Below are 19,018 nucleotides of genomic sequence, written 5' to 3'. Positions count from 1 at the left end.
ACTTTACCAACTAGCTATATTGATATCTGTGTGCAGATGTCACTTTTACAAGACACACACACATAGAAAGAGAAAGATAAAAAAAGGAAAGAATATACACTATAAAGTTAACAGAGGTAGCATTAGGAAGGATTTACTTTTTTAATTTTTTAATTTTATTTTTTAGCCGCACTGCGCGGCATGTAGGATCTCAGTTCCCGGACCAGGGGTCAAAACTGCGCCCCCTGCAGTGGAATTGTGAAGTCTTAACCACTGGACCACCAGGGAAGTCCCACATTAGGAGGGATTTGTATTAGTTGGGGTTTTCGTAGCGGGGGAAGGGGGGGATTTTTTTTGTTATCCTAGTTTTCTGCAGCAAGTTTATTTTGTGTATGTATATTAGACCACAAAATGGCTACCATGCCATTTTGTAGCCTGGTATTTTTAATAATTAATAATATGTTATAAACATTTCTCCTTGTGCAAAACAATGTTTCCTTTTTATAATCTTCATGGGGACTTCTACAAACAGAAGTCATATTTGAACTGAAGAAACTTTTTCTGTTTCACAGTTTTAAAAAATGTAATATAAAACTAATGAATATTTATATACTACAAATAAATAAATAAATGAATCTGGAGCAAAAAAATAAGATATTAGTGGAGTAGAACCTGTGCTATGCTCCAGGGGAATATGTACGTATTCTGCTAGGCAAAATCTCAAACAATTAGAGAAATTTACATAAAACCACATATATTTTGCTTAGGTATTAGAAATCATTCACAGGATGTAAAGACAGAATAAAAGGAAGACCTCAGAGTGGCTGCAGTGCTAGCAGAGGGAAGCAGAGTCTCAAGGAAATAACAGGTCAAAGCCAAAAAGAGACAATCCAAAATTTATATAAACAGGAAGGATGTTAAGAGAAGCTAACAAGAGTAAAGTTCCGAAAACTGCTGGCAGGAAGTAGGGCCTGGAGCAATCCTTGAGCCAAAAGTTTAGGTATAAAATATGTATGCATACAATTCACAAACGTCTCCATGACTCAAGAACTACTATTTGCAAATGTAAATTAAATAAATAAATAAATAAAACCCCATGGCATTAATTCTTATTTACCACGAATAATCTCAAAAAGCCATTCAAAGATTGGTTGGGTGAAAAAAAAGCATATACATTTAAATTCTGCAGACTTTGGGTTTGGTTCCCACCTCTGTTTCTTGACAGCTGTGTGATATTCATTAACTTAAAACATTTGAAACCTAGCTTATAGGTAACTTACAGGGCTGTGTTATGTTTAAATGAGTTAATGTCTAAAAATAAAATTAAAATTCTGTTATCACATCATGCAAAATCATCACACTTAGAAAGCAATGTTTAAGATAATGTGAAACAAAATACAGGCTATCTGGAATACCAGAAATTCACTTTGTGGGACCCTTGGAGATACTGAAAACAGATGGTCAGATTTCCTTCAGAACAAAAAGGGCTGGGGTATTAAAAGCAGCTCATGGGACTGCTGATTAGGAAAAATACACTATATTTATTGTAAGATTTCTTGGGGGGGAAAAAAAAAAACTATGAAGATTTCACACAGGAGTCCCAAACTGAAAGTCAGAATATTAGGCTATTTCTCAGATGGGTAACTTTTTTGAATGCTTCAGAGTTTAAAAAAAAAAAAAAAAAGGGCAGGCTTTTATTTGCTTAACAATGGTTAATGATGTCCTTAAGCAATACAAAAGAGGCCAACAAAGGAGATGCCACTTATTGAATGATGAAAATCATTATAAATTACTGAAGTGAAAAATGGTAAACTGCTAGGTTTACTGAGATTTATAATAACCTACAGCTTTGAGTCAATAAATAATTTTGGATAATTAATAAACCTCAAATTCAAGACATGATCCAAATGGATTTCTACAAAATTATTTGCATATGTGTGAATTTAAAAATCTAATAAAAGGTGTAAAACTTGTTAACCAAGTTATCAGTTGCAACTTGGATGTGGTATATTAGATGGATAGGATTCTATCTGGGTTAGAATGATTCAATGTTAACTGAATTCGGCAGACAAATTTGAAAGTCTCATAATTATCTTGGATTCTGAGTTTTGTCAAAAGCCAAACCACAGAAGAGATTGAGAAGGAGAGATATAGTTCATTTTAAAAATTTGATGTTTTAATTAAAGCCCTTGTCTTTAAATTAGAAGCTAATGAGAACACAGTAATCAAAGAGACAAAGAGAAAGAAATTTCATCAGCAAGAGCTGAGTATACTTAGTGTTCAAACAATGTACATTGTTTTATTTACTGTAGAAAAACTAGTATCAAGAAGTTGTTTTAACCAACACATGGATTTTTCATGTATTCAATACATGAATTTTTAAAATTCAAAACGTCAGTGCAGCCTTAAAAAAGAAGTTCTGTCATACAGATGAATCTCAAGGCCATTATGGTAAGCAAAATAAGCCAGTCACAAAAGGCCAAATGCTATATGAGTCCACTCATATGAAGCGTCTAAAGTTGTCAAAATCATAAAAACAGCAAATAGAAAGGTGGTTACCAAGGGCTAGGGGAGTGGGGAGGGGAAATTAGTGTTTACCAGGTAGTTTTAGTATTGCAAGATGAAAAATCCTAGAGATCTGCTGCAAAACAATGTGAATATGCTTAACACTATTAAACCGTACACTTCAAAATGGCCAAGATGATATATTTAATATTATGTTTTTACCACAATAAAAAAAAACCCCACAGTCAGAAAACCACTGAAATAGTTGTTTCTTGAAAATTCAAATGAATTACTCAAAGCCATCCAATGAGACAGAAATTATGAAAACTAAGCTACCTGAACTTTTCAAAGAGGGGTAAGAGAACATTGTACTATTAGCTTCAAAAATAAATGCAGACTTCCTTGGTGGTGCAGTGGTTAAGAATCTGCCTGCCAATGCAGGGGACACGGGTTCGATCCCTGGTCCAGGAATATCCCACATGCCGCAGTGCAACTAAGCCCGTGTGCCACAACTACTGAGCCTGCGCGCCATAACTACTGAAGCCCACACGCCTAGAGCCCGTGCTCCACAACAAGAGAAGCCACCGCAACGAGAAGCTTGTGTACCACAACAAAGAGTAGCCCCGCTCGCCACAACTAGAGAAAGCCCAGGTGCAGCAGCAAAGACCCAACACAGCCAAAAATAAATAAATAAAATATATTTTAAAATAAATAAGTAAATAAATGCTACTTTCTTTTGGAAGCCTCTGAGCAACATAAAATCAGTGTAAATAACCTTATGCATCTTCAGCGGGAATGCACTTTCCTATTTCATATTTGAAGTTCTATATCACAATAAAAAACAGCTGAAAGTAACTATAACAGTAAGAATCCAAACAAAAGTTCTGACCTGGAACTTTTGAAAGTTTTCTTTAAAATAACAGTTTTTTCCTTCAGCACCTGACAAATGTTGTGCCACTTCCTTCTGGTCTCCATGTTTCTGATGAGAAGTCTGCTTTAATGCAATGCCCCCTGCCCCAATGTTATAGTAGTTCCTTTCTCATTGCTTTCAAGATTTTTACTTTGTCTTTTGTTTTCAGAACTGCTTTGGTTTATCCTGTTTGGAATTTGCTAAACTTCTTGAATCTGTAGGTTTATATCTTTTGCCAAGTTTGAGTAAGTTTTTTTTTTTTTAATTTATTTATTTATTTTTGGCTGTGTTGGGTCTTCGTGTCTGTGCGAGGGCTTTCTCTAGTTGCTGCAAGCGGGGGCCATTCTTCATCGCGGTGCGCGGGCCTCTCACTATCACGGCCTCTCTCGTTGCGGAGCATAGGCTCCAGATGCGCAGGCTCAGTAGTTGTGGCTCACGGGCCCAGTTGCTCTGCGGCATGTGGGATCTTCCCAGACCAGGGCTCGAACCCGTTTCCCCTGCATCGGCAGGCAGATTCTCAACCACTGCGCCACCAGGGAAGCCCCTGAGTAAGTTTTTAGCCATCATTTATTATTTCTTTAAATACTTTCCCAGCCATGCCCTCTTTCGCTTCTTCTGGGACTCCAATGGCATAAATGTTAGCTCTCTGGTATACTCCCACAGGCCCCTGAGGCTCTGTTCATTTTATTTTAGTCTATTTTCTCTCTGTTGCCCAGATTTGGTAATTTCTATTGTTCTGTTTTTCAGTTCACCAATTCTTTCTTCTATCCCCTCCATTCTGCTGCTGAGCCTATCTGCTATTCATTTTGGTTACTGGATTTTTCAGTTCCAAAATTCCCATTTGGTTCCCCTTCATATCTTCTATTTCTTTGCAGACTTTTTTTGGCTGAGACTTTTTTTCATTTGTTTGAAGCATACTTGCAATTGGTTGTTGAAGCATTTTTGTGATAGCCGCTCTATAATCTTTGTCAAATAATTTTAAGATTAATATCTCTGTAATCTTAATGCTGGTCTCTATTGTCTTTTTCATTCAATTTGAGATGTTCCTTGGTATGACAACTGATTTTCAATTGAAATCTGAACACTCTGGGCATTATAGTATGAGACTCTAGACTGTGCTTAAATCTTCTATGTTAGCTGACTATATTTGGCCCTGGTCTAGCAGAAAAGATGGGGAGGTGCCATCTCATTATTACAAGGTAGGGGTAGAAGTTCAGGCTCCCCACGCAGCCTCCATTGACACTAGCGATGGAGCAGCTCCTTGTTGCTTCTGACTCCCCACCAAGCCTTCACTGATACCTCCCTGGCTAAGGAGGCTATGGGTGCCTCACTACTACACCCTATGTGGCCTCCACTGACACCATAAGGGGAGAAAGAGTTAGGCCTCTTTACCGATGGGTGGTGGTGAAAGTATTTACTCTCTACCAGGCCTCTTCTGACTCCACCCCAGTGGGGAGGAGTAGGAGCTCCTTTTTACTGCCAGGTGGGGGTGTAAGTCCAGGCTTCCCACGTGGTCTCCAGTGCCAGTTAGGGGAGGGCTAGTTAACTATCCGATGGGGATGAAAATCTCGGCAGGCTCTGTATCTGGCCTAATCTGACATCATGACAGTAGAGGTGCTAGGGCACCTCATGATAGCCTGGTAATGTTGGAAGTCTACGCTCCCTACCTGGCCTTTGCTAGTGAGGGTGTAGGTGGGACCAAGGTTTTTTTCTGCAGTGTTTGGCTGGAGTTTTTTGTTTTTTTTTGTTTTTTTAAGGTTTTAGGGTGCCCCTCTCCTAGTATTTGGCTAAAGAGGTTAGGCTTTTGTTGGGGCTTTTTTGGAGGGGCAGTGTGGGGTCATTGGTGCTTCTGGGTTATCAGCTTCCTCAGTTCCAAGTGTGGTATATCTGAGGCAAAGAGAAAAGCCAAAAACTTACTCCTGTCATTCTTTGGATCCTGAGATACCTAGCTGTTCTGTCTTCTCTCCATCTTATAGAGTCTTTGTATATTTTATATATCATTGTTCAGGCTTTTTAGTTGTATTCAGCAGGAGGAATAGGGAAAAACATATCTATTCTATTTTCCAAGAAGCAGAAATTCTCATTTTTAATTGTCAGAAAATTGTAATGTTTATAACATTACCAATTTTAACCTTTTAAAAAATTTCATTTTGTCCAAATCCCACAGGTGGAAGTATTATTTTTATATATAAACCCTGTTACTAGTCCAATAACATGGACTAATGTACCTTGCCAAATACTGTGCTAAATTTCTGACATCATGGTTTCTCAATTATGCTACAGATACAATTAATTATGCCGATAGCAAAGACCAGGCTACTGTGTGTGAGAGAAATGAATCTATTTGTGAAAGTGGGCTCTATTTTCCAGTTATCTAGGCACCCGGATTGTCAAAACGAAACAAAACACAAAAACAAATTCAAAATGTGCAGAAGGATTTAAATTCCTCTCTTCTCTTTGCAAAGCCACCTTTAAATACAGGAAATTCTGTAGGTTCTGTCTTCAGCGTTTCTTATTTCTCTTAATTATTCCCCAGAGCAGTGACTATACTTCTTTGACCATGCACTAACTCCTGAAAATGCATATTTGTTTATTAAAATCAATTACATGCACTACTGTCTTACTTTATTACTGTATCTCCCAATTCCCAGAGGCAAAAATCCTACTCATTGTGTAATAATTCTAAGATATACATTTTCCCCAAATTTTAATATTGCTGAAATCTTCTACAATCTATTGACCTTACAATCAATGATGTCTTAGCAATGGATAATGGCCACGATATGGTTGTCATCATCTGTCTTCAGGTAACCCCAGTCACAGCTATTCATATTGTTTTCAACTTCAACTGATTTATGTGCATTCGTACCTTTGATACCTTATTTACTGAGCTTAACTGTTACTTAAAATGTCTTCCTGGATAGTGTCTGAAACTTTTCGTTGATACCTTGTAGTAAGATCAAGAAAGCACCACCAACAACACTTGGCAGAATGCTATCAGTGGCTTAGAAGAAAATCCCAAAGGCAACAATAAAACATTCTTAAGCAATGCTGCATCCAAGACACTACAATTAGATAAAGAATGATACTGTGTAGGGGGGGGAAAAAAACCCCCAAGGTGCTTAAAAACAAAAAAACCACACACACTGTATTACAGTTTTTTTTTTAACCTTTTAAATTGGTACATAAAATAATGACAATGTGTTATGATGATGGCATCTTAGATTTGATGAAATTCAGTTTACACATTATAAACATACCCAAAGAAGTCCTGGCTTCCTATTGCACCTTTTTAATTGGCTCCTCAAACTAGGCCTATTTAAATTCACATTCCACTACACTCTTTCCTCTGCTTCCCTCAATCTTTCTCTTTAATTCCTTAATACTAAAGTTAAAGGGCATCATTTTCCCAATTACAAAGGCTAGAAAGGGAGGCAGAATGGTGTAGTGTCTTAAAGTGCAGACTTGACAAGTTAGACTGTCTAGGTTCAAATCTTAGCTCTGCCAATTATCGTGGGTAATTTCTCTCTCTGACTCAGTTTCCTCACCTATAAAATAAGAATTATAATACGGGCCAACCATCACTCATCCAAACCCAAATTTCAAAACTTTTCTTTCTTTCTTTCTATCTATCTATCTATCTATCTATCTATCTATTTATGGCTGTGTTGGGTCTTCGTTGCTGTGCGCGGGCTTTCTCTAGTTGCGGCAGGTGGGGGCTACTCTTCATTGCAGTGCACGGGCTTCTCACTGCAGTGGCTTCTCTTGTTGCGGAGCACAGGCTCTAGGCATGTTGGTTTCAGTAGTTGTGGCACACAGGATCTAGAGTGCAGGCTCAGTAGTTGTGGCGCATGTGGGATCTTCCTGGACCAGGGCTCGAACCTGTGTCCCCTGCACCGGCAGGTGGATTCCTAACCACTGTGCCACCAGGGAAGCCCTCAAAACTTTTCATATTTTAGAAATACAATATTGTAGATTATGCAACACCCTTATTGAGTCTGAGGCAGTACACCATCACCAAACACGTTAATATTTTCGCAAAAAATAAGTTTAGTTAAGTGGGGGAGAAACAAAGACTATAAAGAGCCTCGTATCAGTTCAAGTCATGGTGTGTTGCCAAATGAGCCCACACCAAACTTACAATTTATTTTCTCATTTTTCAGAGTTTTGAGGGTTTGGAATTGTGCATCTGGGCCTGCGGGGTGGTGGCAGCAATATATTTTCATGTAATTGTTAGGATGGCCAAAATTATGTATATTAAAGGACTTAGAGCAGTGACTGGCACACAGTAAGCACTCAATAAATGCTAGCTATTATCAGCATTATCACTACCTTTGATTTTTCCTCCCACCTTACTATCTAGATCCAGTGAATCACACCAAGCCTTATTAATTTTATTTTCCAAATTTCTTTCACATCTGCCCCACTTCCAAGCTCACTGCCACTGGCCTGGCTCTCTAACTCCCTAATCCCTAATCTGTTCAAACTCCCTCATCAGTCAAGAATTGTCTTCTTAAAATACAGAGTAAGGATCATCATGTTCCTAAAAACGCATCACCACTAAAGGTCAGTTAGCAACGCATACAAATTCCTCTGTGCTGTAGTCTCAGTTCCCTCTTCCTGTCTTATCAGTTACTCTCTCCATATACCACTAACACTCCTCTCCTCAAAAAACGACGACTCCAAAGAAGTCCCTTTATCCAATGCAATCACGACCAGTACTTACTTGGTTAACCAGAAAAGCTGATTAAAATAGGGAATAGTAAAACATAATACATATTTGAAAATAAATAAATGCAAGACATTTATTTCAACGTAGACAATATTGGAGAACGTCTCCAATGACTTAAATCCATGCTCCCTTTCTTGCATAAATGACAGTCATAATGCACTAAAACTTCAAAGTGTCTTAAAGTGAAACAAACACTTGAAGTCAACACAAAAGCAATCTGAGTATATACTCCTAGATATTTTTTCTTTCAATCTTTCATTTGTTGCACCCACACCTAATTAAACAGTAATTATATTTTTAGGACCTTGCTTTTATTGAGGCTTTCCAAAATATTTAACTTAGTAATAGCAATAACGTTCTTTTTTGTACACATTTCATCAGTTTTGGATATTTAATTAAATTATATAATCACTAACAAGTGGAATAGATATTAATAGGCTAGAACACACACAACTAACTTTTGGTAGGCTTGCAATTCAACTGGTGGAAACAGAAGTAAGTGAGCTTAGTAGAAGTAGTCTATTTGTTGCAATGTTCAGTTTTAACAACTTATGGGAATCAGTCAATATGTTTTAACAAAGAAATGGCAAATGTTAGTTAAGAGTGGAAGCCAGTTAAAAGAGCTTTAACCATGTATTATTTCCCATTCATGAATAACATGACTTTTCTCAGACAACTCCCAACTTCCAGAGGCAAAAACCCTGCTCACTGTTTAATGTAACAGTTAATGTCACCTCCTCTGGAATCTTTCTCTGAATGGCCTAAACAGAATTGATCACTTCTTCCTCAGTGTTCCTTGTACATCTCTTGGTCCATTTATTCTATCTAGTACTGGTATTGACTTGACATGTCAAGTCAAAGCTTGAAGATTAGGAGCGGTTGCAGTCATTTTTACATCTTACAATGCCTAACTCTACTGTAGGAGACAGTTGTGATAGAACAGAAAGAACATCAGAATTTGAGTCTTGAGAATGAGGGTCCAGTTCTGATTGTGAAATGGAAATAACAGTGAACATGCCCATACAGTTGTTAAAAAAAACTGAGTAAGAATGTATATGAGAATATTAGTTTTGGGCACATATACCTCATTATTATTATAGCAAGATACAAATAAGTATCTTGCGAATAAAATTTCAGTTTCACCTTCTAAGACTTCTAATCAAAATACATAGTCTGCTTTACACTAACTATGTATCATTCTTGACAAGAAATATGTAAATAACCGAAATGCATGGATTTGCCAACTCTTCTTGGTGCTCAAATACCCCCATATCAAAGTAAACAGGACAAATGACTACTTCACTCTCCCCTGCTCCTCTCATCTAGCTAGGTCTGCTCTAAGACCAAATGATCAGAAGATAGTTTTCTTTATTAAATAATCCAGGAAAACCAAGAGCTTCGTTATTTTTCACTAAAAGTAGTGACCAAAAATAGAATTATGAATAACAACAACTAATTCAGCTAACTTTACTGATAACTAAATATATGCCACAGATTGTGCCAAGTGTCTTATAAACACTATCTCATCTAATCTTCACAATAATCTTATAGAATAGGGATAAGCGTTAACATTCCTATTTTAAAGATGAGGAAACAGAGGTTCAGAGAAGCTGGTAATTTGTCTAAAGTTAATAGTAGTTAATTAGCGGAGTTAAGATTAAAACAGAGTTGTCTCATTTCTGAGCTTGATATCAGGAATATTATAACGTTTCTCATAGGCATGGTGGTGCAATTTATATAGTTCTTAAATTGGTAGGAATTTGATTCTTTTACCAAAAATAACAACATTATTGAATTCCAGGCAGAGGAATCAGCAGGTGCAGACTATGAAGCAAGATGCCTAGTTTGTTTAAAGGCTCAGCAAGGGGACCAGTTTGGCTAACAAAGAGAGCCTGGAGAACGTGGAGAAAATGACATCAGAGAGGTAACAGAGGGTCAAACCATAGCCTGTAGGCCACCAGAACTCTGGTTCTAAATGCATTATAAACCCACTGGAGGGTGAAGGGCTTTGAATAAAAATGTGATGTTATTCCACTTGCAATATTTTAAAAGGATCATTCTGGCTGCTGTGCAGAAAACAGATGGGGGGAAGAGGATGGTTATGGTTAGAATGATTCCAACTGCAATAGTTTCAGTGAAGAACAGTGTCCAGGATCAGGGAGAAATGAAAGAGGTGATAAAATAGTTAGATACTGGATATATTCTGAAGGATAAGCCAAGAGAAATCTTGAGGATTCTGTTGTATGTTTATGAAATAAAGGTTATAATGAAGAAGAAAAGCCACGCCATAAATAAGCCACCACAAATATTTTAAACAGTTATATCCTTAAATAGCTGATTCTTTAATGATCAAATTACAAAGCTAATGAAACTTTTTCCATGCTGTAAATAAGACCATGAAGATGTCACTGAATGTCACTACCAGTATATTATAATGATATGAAATCTTCAGCAATGTCTTCAAAACTACTCCAAACGTGAAGAAAAATATGTTAAATGTACTAAGTAATCAACATTCCATTCTATATACTATGAAACTACATAATGCTAGCCTAACACAGGGCTAATTTTCTCTGCTATTGAAAAAGTTTAATACAAACACTAAAGCTACTCAAGATAAAAGCATTCCTTAAACATCTGTGGCAGAAGCCTAAAAAAGAAATGTAGTGACAAAATTAAAAAGAGACAAAAGAAATTATAATCACATCAATAACCAAAATGTTAATAAAACAAATCATTTAAGTTTTATTATTCAAATACAAAATATTTGTTTTATTCTTGTAAGTCATAGGAATTTTTGTTTATGTGAAAAATAAAGACAATGCCAAGGCTAAAGTTACAGTCATTCAAATAAATAACATTCACTGGTCCATCAAGAAGGACAAGCTGAATAAACTACAATGACACTGCACAACAGAGTACTAAATACTACAGCTGAAGAGAACAATGAGAAATAGCTCTATAACCCACTATATAGTGGTCTCCAGGATAGACTGTTAAGTGAAAAAAGAAAAGTGGAGAAATAGTGTATGACAGTCTTTCACTTATCTGCAAAGGGGGAATAATACTTATATTAAAACACAAACTGGGATAAAATATAACATTTAAAAATGTTACCCATAGGAAATAGGGTGGTAGAGTAGGAACTGCCGTTAGAACCTGGTATTTTATGTAAATTATAAAACAAAATTAAACTAAACAAAAAACAAACTTAAACAATGAACTTAATGATATATCTAGTTAATGGCATAACCACACAGAAAAGAATTACTCCAGGTGACTTCAGCACACACAGTAATTTGATGGTATATTCCAAGTGGGATACCATAAGGACAAAAAGAAATGTCATCCCCCCTCACCCCTGCCAAAAAACCAAAAACAAACCCTCAAACTTCAAACTGCTTTCAGTAATCATTATTGTTGTGGTATTGTTATAAGCAATCTAATGTATATGTAATATATGATGAAGCAAATTAGTAATTGTGTTATTTTAATTCTACAGTTCTTGGGCTTCCCTGGTGGCGCAGTGGTTGGGAGTCTGCCTGCTAATGCGGGGGACGCGGGTTCGGGCCCTGGTCTGGGAAGATCCCACATGCCACGGAGCGGCTGGGCCCGTGAGCCACAGCTGCTGAGCCTGCGCGTCTGGAGCCTGTGCCCCGCAGCGGGAGGGGCCGCGATAGTGAAAGGCCCGCGCACCGCGATGAAGAGCGGTCCCCGCACCGCGATGAAGAGTGGCCCCCGCTTGCCGCAACTAGAGAAAGCCCTCGCACGAACCGAAGACCCAGCACAGCCAAAAATAAATAAATAAATAAAATAAATTTAAAATAAATAAATAAATAAAAGGCTGCTAGTAAAAAAAAAAATTGTTTAATTCTACAGTTCTTGACAACAAAGTAGGGGAGAAAGGAAATACTGATACAAGATAGAAGAGGTTAAAGAAAGACACCCTGAAGCTGAATTTGAATTTGAAAGAATGATCAATGCAGCAGCAATGAGCACTTCTAGCACCCATTACAAGGAACAGGTTTCCTTAGAGAAATGGCAATTCCAGACCCAGGGCATGAAATATAAAAGATGAGTCTGGAACATTTTTATACTACTAAAGAGCAAGGAAGCTTTTAGAGATCACTTTATTTGGTCATGTCCCAAGGTCTTAGAAGCCAACATGAAGAGACTCTTGTAGACCAAAGATGGTACAATCTGCTAATCAATAAGGGCAATAACTGCAATGGATTGAAATACATCAAGTACGTTTAAATGCATGTGCTCAAGTTATTTAGATCTCAAAAAAATCAATTAGTCTTTTTTGAAGGTAACTAGTAAACCAACTCATTATTTTAAAAATCAGTATATGGAGGGAAAGAATAAAGAATATATCCTGTTTTCCTATAAAACTTGTACGAGGGGTAACCAAATAGTAGATATGAGGCAGTTTCCTTTACAAAAATATTTCAGCTAATAAAAAAGAAAGACAAAATTTAAATGCTGCCATCGTAAAACTCCTGTCTTCATCTAATTATTTCTTCATCTCATTATTCTTTTATCTATTATTTCTTTATTTTGTTATTATTTCTTGGTTATTGAAAGCCAAGTCAGAGGACTTGGTTTTCAATGTTTTGCACATAATTTAAATATATAATTCAGTTATACTTAATGGCTAGAGTTATAACTAACTGATCATTATAGACTGGAACAATAAACTGAATATATAATTTCTTGGGCTCCATAATCGTTCTAGTATGTCTAATTTTACTTCTAGTCCATAGCCCAACGACATCAAACTACAACTTTTAGGGAAGAATACCTTGATGTGACAGTTAGAATTTTATACTGCCTGTATTAGTTTGCTAGTATTACCATAACAAAATACCATAGACAAAGTGGCTTAAACAATAGAAATTTATTTTCTCATAGTTCTAGAGGCTGGAAGACCAAGATCAGGGTGTTGGCAGGTTTGGTTTCTTCTGAGGCTTCTCTCCTTGGCTTACAGATGGCCACCTTCTAACAGTGTCCTTACATTGTCTTTTCTCTCTGTGTGCAAGCCCCTGGTGCCACTTTTTATGTCCAAATTTCCTCTTATAAAGATACAGTAAGATTGGATTAGGGCCCACCCTAAGGGCCTCATTTTAATTTAATCATCTCCATCTATACAGTCACATTCCAAGGTTCTGGGGGTTAGGCCTTCAACATATGAATTTTGTGGGGACATGATTCAGAGCATAACACTGTCAATTCAGCACCCCAAAGGAAGAGAATAATGTTAATGCATACATTTCAATATCTGACCCATCAGTACATAGTAAAACAATGCATATGCTGACCATTAACATTGTACTCCCCAAACTTACTTCATTTATTCTTCCTCTAATCCACTCTGGCGAAGGGGCATTATTAAACAATCTCTATTTTTGGTTTTCCCTAAGACTTCTACCTTATTCATAGCAGGGAGATGTTGAAAGCAATATTTTGGTGAAAATGTGAGATAATTGAGCCAGAATATGAAGAGCTATCATTCACCTATTCACTTGGCTTTTGCTAGGCTAGAGACCAGATGTGAAATTGTTAATTGTCTAGAAACTAAACTGCAACCTCACATTCTTTGTTCTACTGTCTCCAATAGAGGTCAAAAATTTAGAACTCACTATATCCTACCTAATCATCCCCAAATCCTCATAGTGAACTATCTGTGCTTCACTGTTTGTTTTACCTCTCAGTTCAATAGGGTTGAATTAGTACTATTCTGTGCAAAATGTAGTTGGTAAAGAAGCATGTAAACAACTGATATGTTAGAGATGATGATGAATCAGCCAGGAACATTAGAAGGGTTTCTGGAAGAAGTGATTCTAACACAAACTGCAGCTTGTGTCTGCTACAGTCTCGTAGTAGCTGGTCAAGTAAAGAAATGAGGCAAATGAATCACTATGAGCAAAGACACAATGATATGAACCAGCAGGGAATGCTGGGGAACTGAAAGTAGTCTAGTATTGACAGAGTAAAAAATGTAGAAAGCAATATGAGAAACAAGAGCTAGGAAGAAGCCAGATCATTCCCATTTTATAAATAATATTAATCATAAAGGCTAAGTAGCTCCGCCAAGGGCACAAAGGTAGAGAATGGCAGAACCAGGATTTGCAAACAAATTTAACTCCAAATACGTCACTTAGCAGAGTGACCCAATTTTCCATGGTTTATAACTGTTGTCTCTACGTCATTATTAATAGGGCCTTCCTTTACCCTATAAATGCTCTGATTTGGGAGGTATCTTTCACCCTACCTCTTAAGCCACCATGCTATATGTTTTCTAGACCCAAGAAAACTAGGATTTTGGATTTCATTAACTTCTCTCACTCATTAGTGAAATTAATTACTGAAAGAGATAATGCTGGTGAAAATAATCATGCATTTAGAAGGGTTTTAGGCAATCATCACCTAACAAATAGCCCAGTATACACAAGAGTTGAACTGTCTTTTATAAAAATATTATCATTATTAAAAAAAAAGAATCTCAGAGGGCAGAAAGAGCAAAAAAGGAAAAGTCATCATTTCTTGTTTCTTGTTTCTCCCAGCAAAGACATGGGCAAATTACCAAGCCCAGGCCAACATAAGTCCCTTAAGGGGAAATCTGTTGCAGTCAGAGGGCTCTCTAGGGAAGGTTTCCCTCCTTGATAGTCACAGAATATGGAGAAGATACTTTCCACTCCCCATCCACTTTTTATTTTGCTCTTGGATGTGCATATGTAAAAACACAATTCAGGAGTTGTGGCAATCATCTTGTGACCAGGAGGGGACAAGGCTAAGAATAAAGTCCATATTTGGGAAAGGCAGAAGAAGAAAACACCTGAAAGACTCCAAGCCCTGATGACATCACTGAGCAGCTTAATAAATAAACCTGAATGCCCTTCCTCTAAACTATGTATTATCCTGTACAACAAGTACCCTTTCTCTTTAGGTCAGTTTGAGTTTGATACTGTTACTTGCATCTAAAATCATCCCAACTGACACAATGGGTTGTTAATCAAGTCTACAAGAGGAAATTATTCAGAACAATTATTACTGTCTTTTCAAACTCAGAAGCATGAATTAAAAAGGAAACACAGGATTACACATCTGAAGAAAGAAGCTGGGTTTTCATTTTCCCAAAAAGATAAAAAAGATAATGGTCAAAAGTTAATACATACTGAATATTTCCTATGTGCCAGGAACTATACTTGGTGGGTTATCTCAGTTAACCCTCACAACAAACCTAGAAAATATTATTCCCATTCTACAGAGGAGAAAGCTGACAATTATAAAAGTTAAGCAACTTGCCCAAGGTCATACCCCTTGAGAGTGGTTGAGGAAGCCTTCATAATCCACATTAGTTGACTTAAGAGCCTAAGTACCAAATATTTAAGGACAGCTGAAGATAAATGCACCTTAGCTATTTTTCTCTATGAAGATGAAATCCAAGCCCTTTGTTGAGCATGAAAAGAACAGAAAGGAATAAAGAGAACCACAATTAAAATTATGAATAACCACTGTTGACTTACAATGGCAAAAAGAATCCTTCATTTTACACATAAAGAAATCAAAGCCCAGAAAGAGGAAACAAATTATCAAAAGGTGTAACGCAGTCAGTGTTAGAGTCAAATAGCTCAGATTTTCTGATTCCCAGAGCACTTTTCATTTCACCTAACACTGCCTCTCCTTTAAACTGGTATACTATATCTCCAATACACATGGGGGCTTGGGGTGGGGGGCAGTGTATGTGTGCATGAAATGTACAAAGAAATAAAACTATGAAAACTTACTAAGAGAGATTCACAGAGTAGGACTACCATATTCAATATTTATTAGTTGATAAGCTTTGATGTGAGCAGATAGACAATAAAAATGTTTATGGTGCTGGATACACAGCAACAAGAAAAAATAAGATAATTTGATGAAAAGATTATTTTGTCAGGATATGTATACTACCTTGTTAAATTTTTGAAGAATCAAATTTTCTCAGAAAGTACTCCCCTATTAAAGGTAGTTAAGAATACGACTATTTTTCACTAAATTTTCATGTTTTTAGAAAACAATCTTAATAAAAACTAAGCATAAATATACTGAATAATTGGAGAACTATGTACCATATTCCTTCTTTAGCAAAGTAACCTAATTCAGAATTATTGTTAATTTCCCCTAACAATTCATGATTACATAGGGATATACTAGATTGCTAAATATTAACCTTGAATCATTTGACAATACATGTACTCAAAAGAAAAGGAGATGGGGCTGGAGAATGTGTACAATTACTCATATCAATTCAAAGTACCAAAAGTCAAAGACAGAAGGGAGACAAGAAGATGATCTCACACCAAGAGACAATATTTGGATTCCCATGATCTACTTATTCTCTTTCCTGGGAAGAATAATTTTTATGAATTAAGGTAATATAAGAGTTCACTCATTTATCTATAACAACAATTTCTATAAAATCTCAAGTCTCTAAATAGTATTTGGATAAAAACAAACACAGAACTAGCTTACTCTGCAATATCAAGATATCCACAAGAAGCAGCTGCATGTAGTGGTATCCAGCCTTCATTATCAGGTTGATTAATATTTGCTCCATTTTCTACCAGAAACTTCACCATATCAACATTGTCATCAATGCAAGCCTAAAAACAAAACAGAAAGCAGGATTAGAAAAACTTTGAATCAATACTGCCAACAACACATCAATAGAATAAAATTCCTATTTTGAAGCTTTTATAACATATTTTCTATGAGGTAGTCTCTTGCCATCTCGATTGTACTGCTATGAAGTAGGCCAATGGTACTACCTAAATTTTAGTAGTCCTTGCTTAGATACCCATATAACAATACTGTATGTGACTAGACTTTTTATGCCAACCCCATGAGGAAAACAAGTACATGTCAACATGAAAACAATCAAAACATTATAATTAAGTACCCATAATATCCTCTATAGCAGTGGTTCCCAAACTGTGGTCTGTTCAGGGAGTGGGATTCCTTCAGGGAGGTGACAAAGTCAAAACTATTTTCAAAATAATACTAAGATGGTACTTCCCCTTTTCACTGTGTTGACATGTGCACTTGAGGGTGCAAAAGCACTAGTGGTAAATATGTTTCTGTCTAAGAATAAATCAAGGCAGTGGCAAAAAAACACACAAAAAACACAGCACTTTACTGTCCTTGTATTCACCACTCTGCACTCACAGGTTTTTTTTCTTTCCCAAGCTATTTTTACTTATGAATGTCCTTGACAATGCAGTAAAAACTATAAATTTTATTAAATTTTGACTCTTGAATATACATCTTTTAAATACTCTGTGGAACAAGACAGGAAGCATGCATAAAGCATTTCTTCCAAGTATAATGACTGCCCTGAAGAAAAACACTTGTGCAATTAATTTGCAAGCTGATCTAGCCACTTTTTCCATGGAACATCATTTTCAAAAAAAAATTTTATTGGGGTATAGCTGATTTACAATGCTGTGTTAGTTTCAGGTGTACAGCAAAGTGAATCTGTTATACATATACATATATCCACTCTTTTTTAAAAATTCTTTTCCCATATAGGCCATTATGGAATACATTTTTACTTAAATGGCAAACTATAGTTAGTCTAACTTGGATGTTGGCAGAAATTTTCTTGAAAATGAACAAAGTCTGTCAAAAAAACTAACAGTATTTGTTGCCAATGATAAAATTCAAGCTTTCAGGAGTAAATGAATTAGTTATTTTAATTTAAAAATGCCATTTCTATAACATGGGTAAAGTACTGCTTTAATTCATTTAAAAATGAATTAATAAATAGAGTCCTCTGTTTTAACCTCTAGTATTGTAAATATTAATATATACAACCCACAGAAACAAAGCTCTTTGAAGTCCTTCATAATTTTTAAGAGTATAAAGGTGTCCTGAGATGAAAAACTTTTGAGAACCGCAGCCTATAGTAAATAAGAAGGGAACTTTTTTCAGTGCTTACTTTGTGCCAAGTAGTATGATTGGTGCTTTATCTATTTTACTGATTTGTATATATTATCCTCACAAAATCCCTCACGAAAATGGGAATTTTGCTGTATCCCCAGCACCTTTTACCATTCTTTGCATGTGGTAGGGGCTCAATAAATGAATAAATGAACAAGAAAGCTAAGATTCAAAGAGATCAAGTAGCCTGAATAAGCCACAGAGATGGGAAATGATAGAGCTGAGATTCTATCACAGATGTTCAGATTCCAAAAAATAAGCTCTTTCCACACTTAACACCATATCCACAGATGTTCCTATTTCACCAACTATTTCTCACCTATTTTGCAGTCTCTGAAACAGGATATCATACATTCTAGGCACTTAATAAGCGCTTGCTGTAAAAATAAAACCAATTTTCCTTTACCTATCACAGAAGCAAAAGAAAACAGTTTTAGTAGCTTTTTCCTAGGGGGGGAAAAATGACAAAGTTGGTGTCAAGAAAAGCACTATGGACAAAGCACTTTACATCTAAGGTGGAAAAACACTGACAAGTGTTTGGCTGTAGGCTCTCGTTCTGGCTCTGCCACAGATTTTATAGCTGTGAACAAGTAATTTAATCTTTTTGGGCTCTGTCTTTCAAGTGGAGGAAAGAAGCTGGTGGGTTACATATCTCTAAAATTCCCTAACATATTTAACATTCTTATATATCCATGATTCTTCCCTTTGGAACAAGTTACAGGCAATCTGAAGGCAAGATCCCAAAGTGCCCAAACAGTTCTTTACACATAGCAAATGGTAAATGAGTATATATAAACAACATTCATATAAAGTTTAAGTATATACTGCGTGGGAAAAGAACTGTGTTTTTCAAGGAGCAGTGGTTAAAGGGTAGGAGAGATTTGAGAACCACAGCTATCTAATAACAA

The 19,018-nt window shown here is 36.3% G+C and overlaps 1 protein-coding gene across 4 annotated transcripts in view; it reads right to left on the bottom strand.

Moving 5' to 3' along the window:
- The window catches only part of PPP1R12A (protein phosphatase 1 regulatory subunit 12A), a 152,531-nt gene that overhangs the window by 76,084 nt on the left and 57,429 nt on the right, over window positions 1-19,018 (bottom strand). For all 4 annotated transcript variants that reach the window (XM_007194967.2, XM_057556555.1, XM_057556554.1 and 1 more), the window contains exon 2: window positions 16,644-16,774. In XM_007194967.2, the coding sequence (XP_007195029.2) occupies window positions 16,644-16,774 (131 nt within the window). The remainder of the gene's footprint in view (window positions 1-16,643; window positions 16,775-19,018) is intronic.

Source organism: Balaenoptera acutorostrata, chromosome 11 (assembly GCF_949987535.1).
Source record: "Balaenoptera acutorostrata chromosome 11, mBalAcu1.1, whole genome shotgun sequence".
NCBI lineage: Eukaryota > Metazoa > Chordata > Mammalia > Artiodactyla > Balaenopteridae > Balaenoptera > Balaenoptera acutorostrata.
This window is presented reverse-complemented; position numbering and strand designations above follow the sequence as displayed.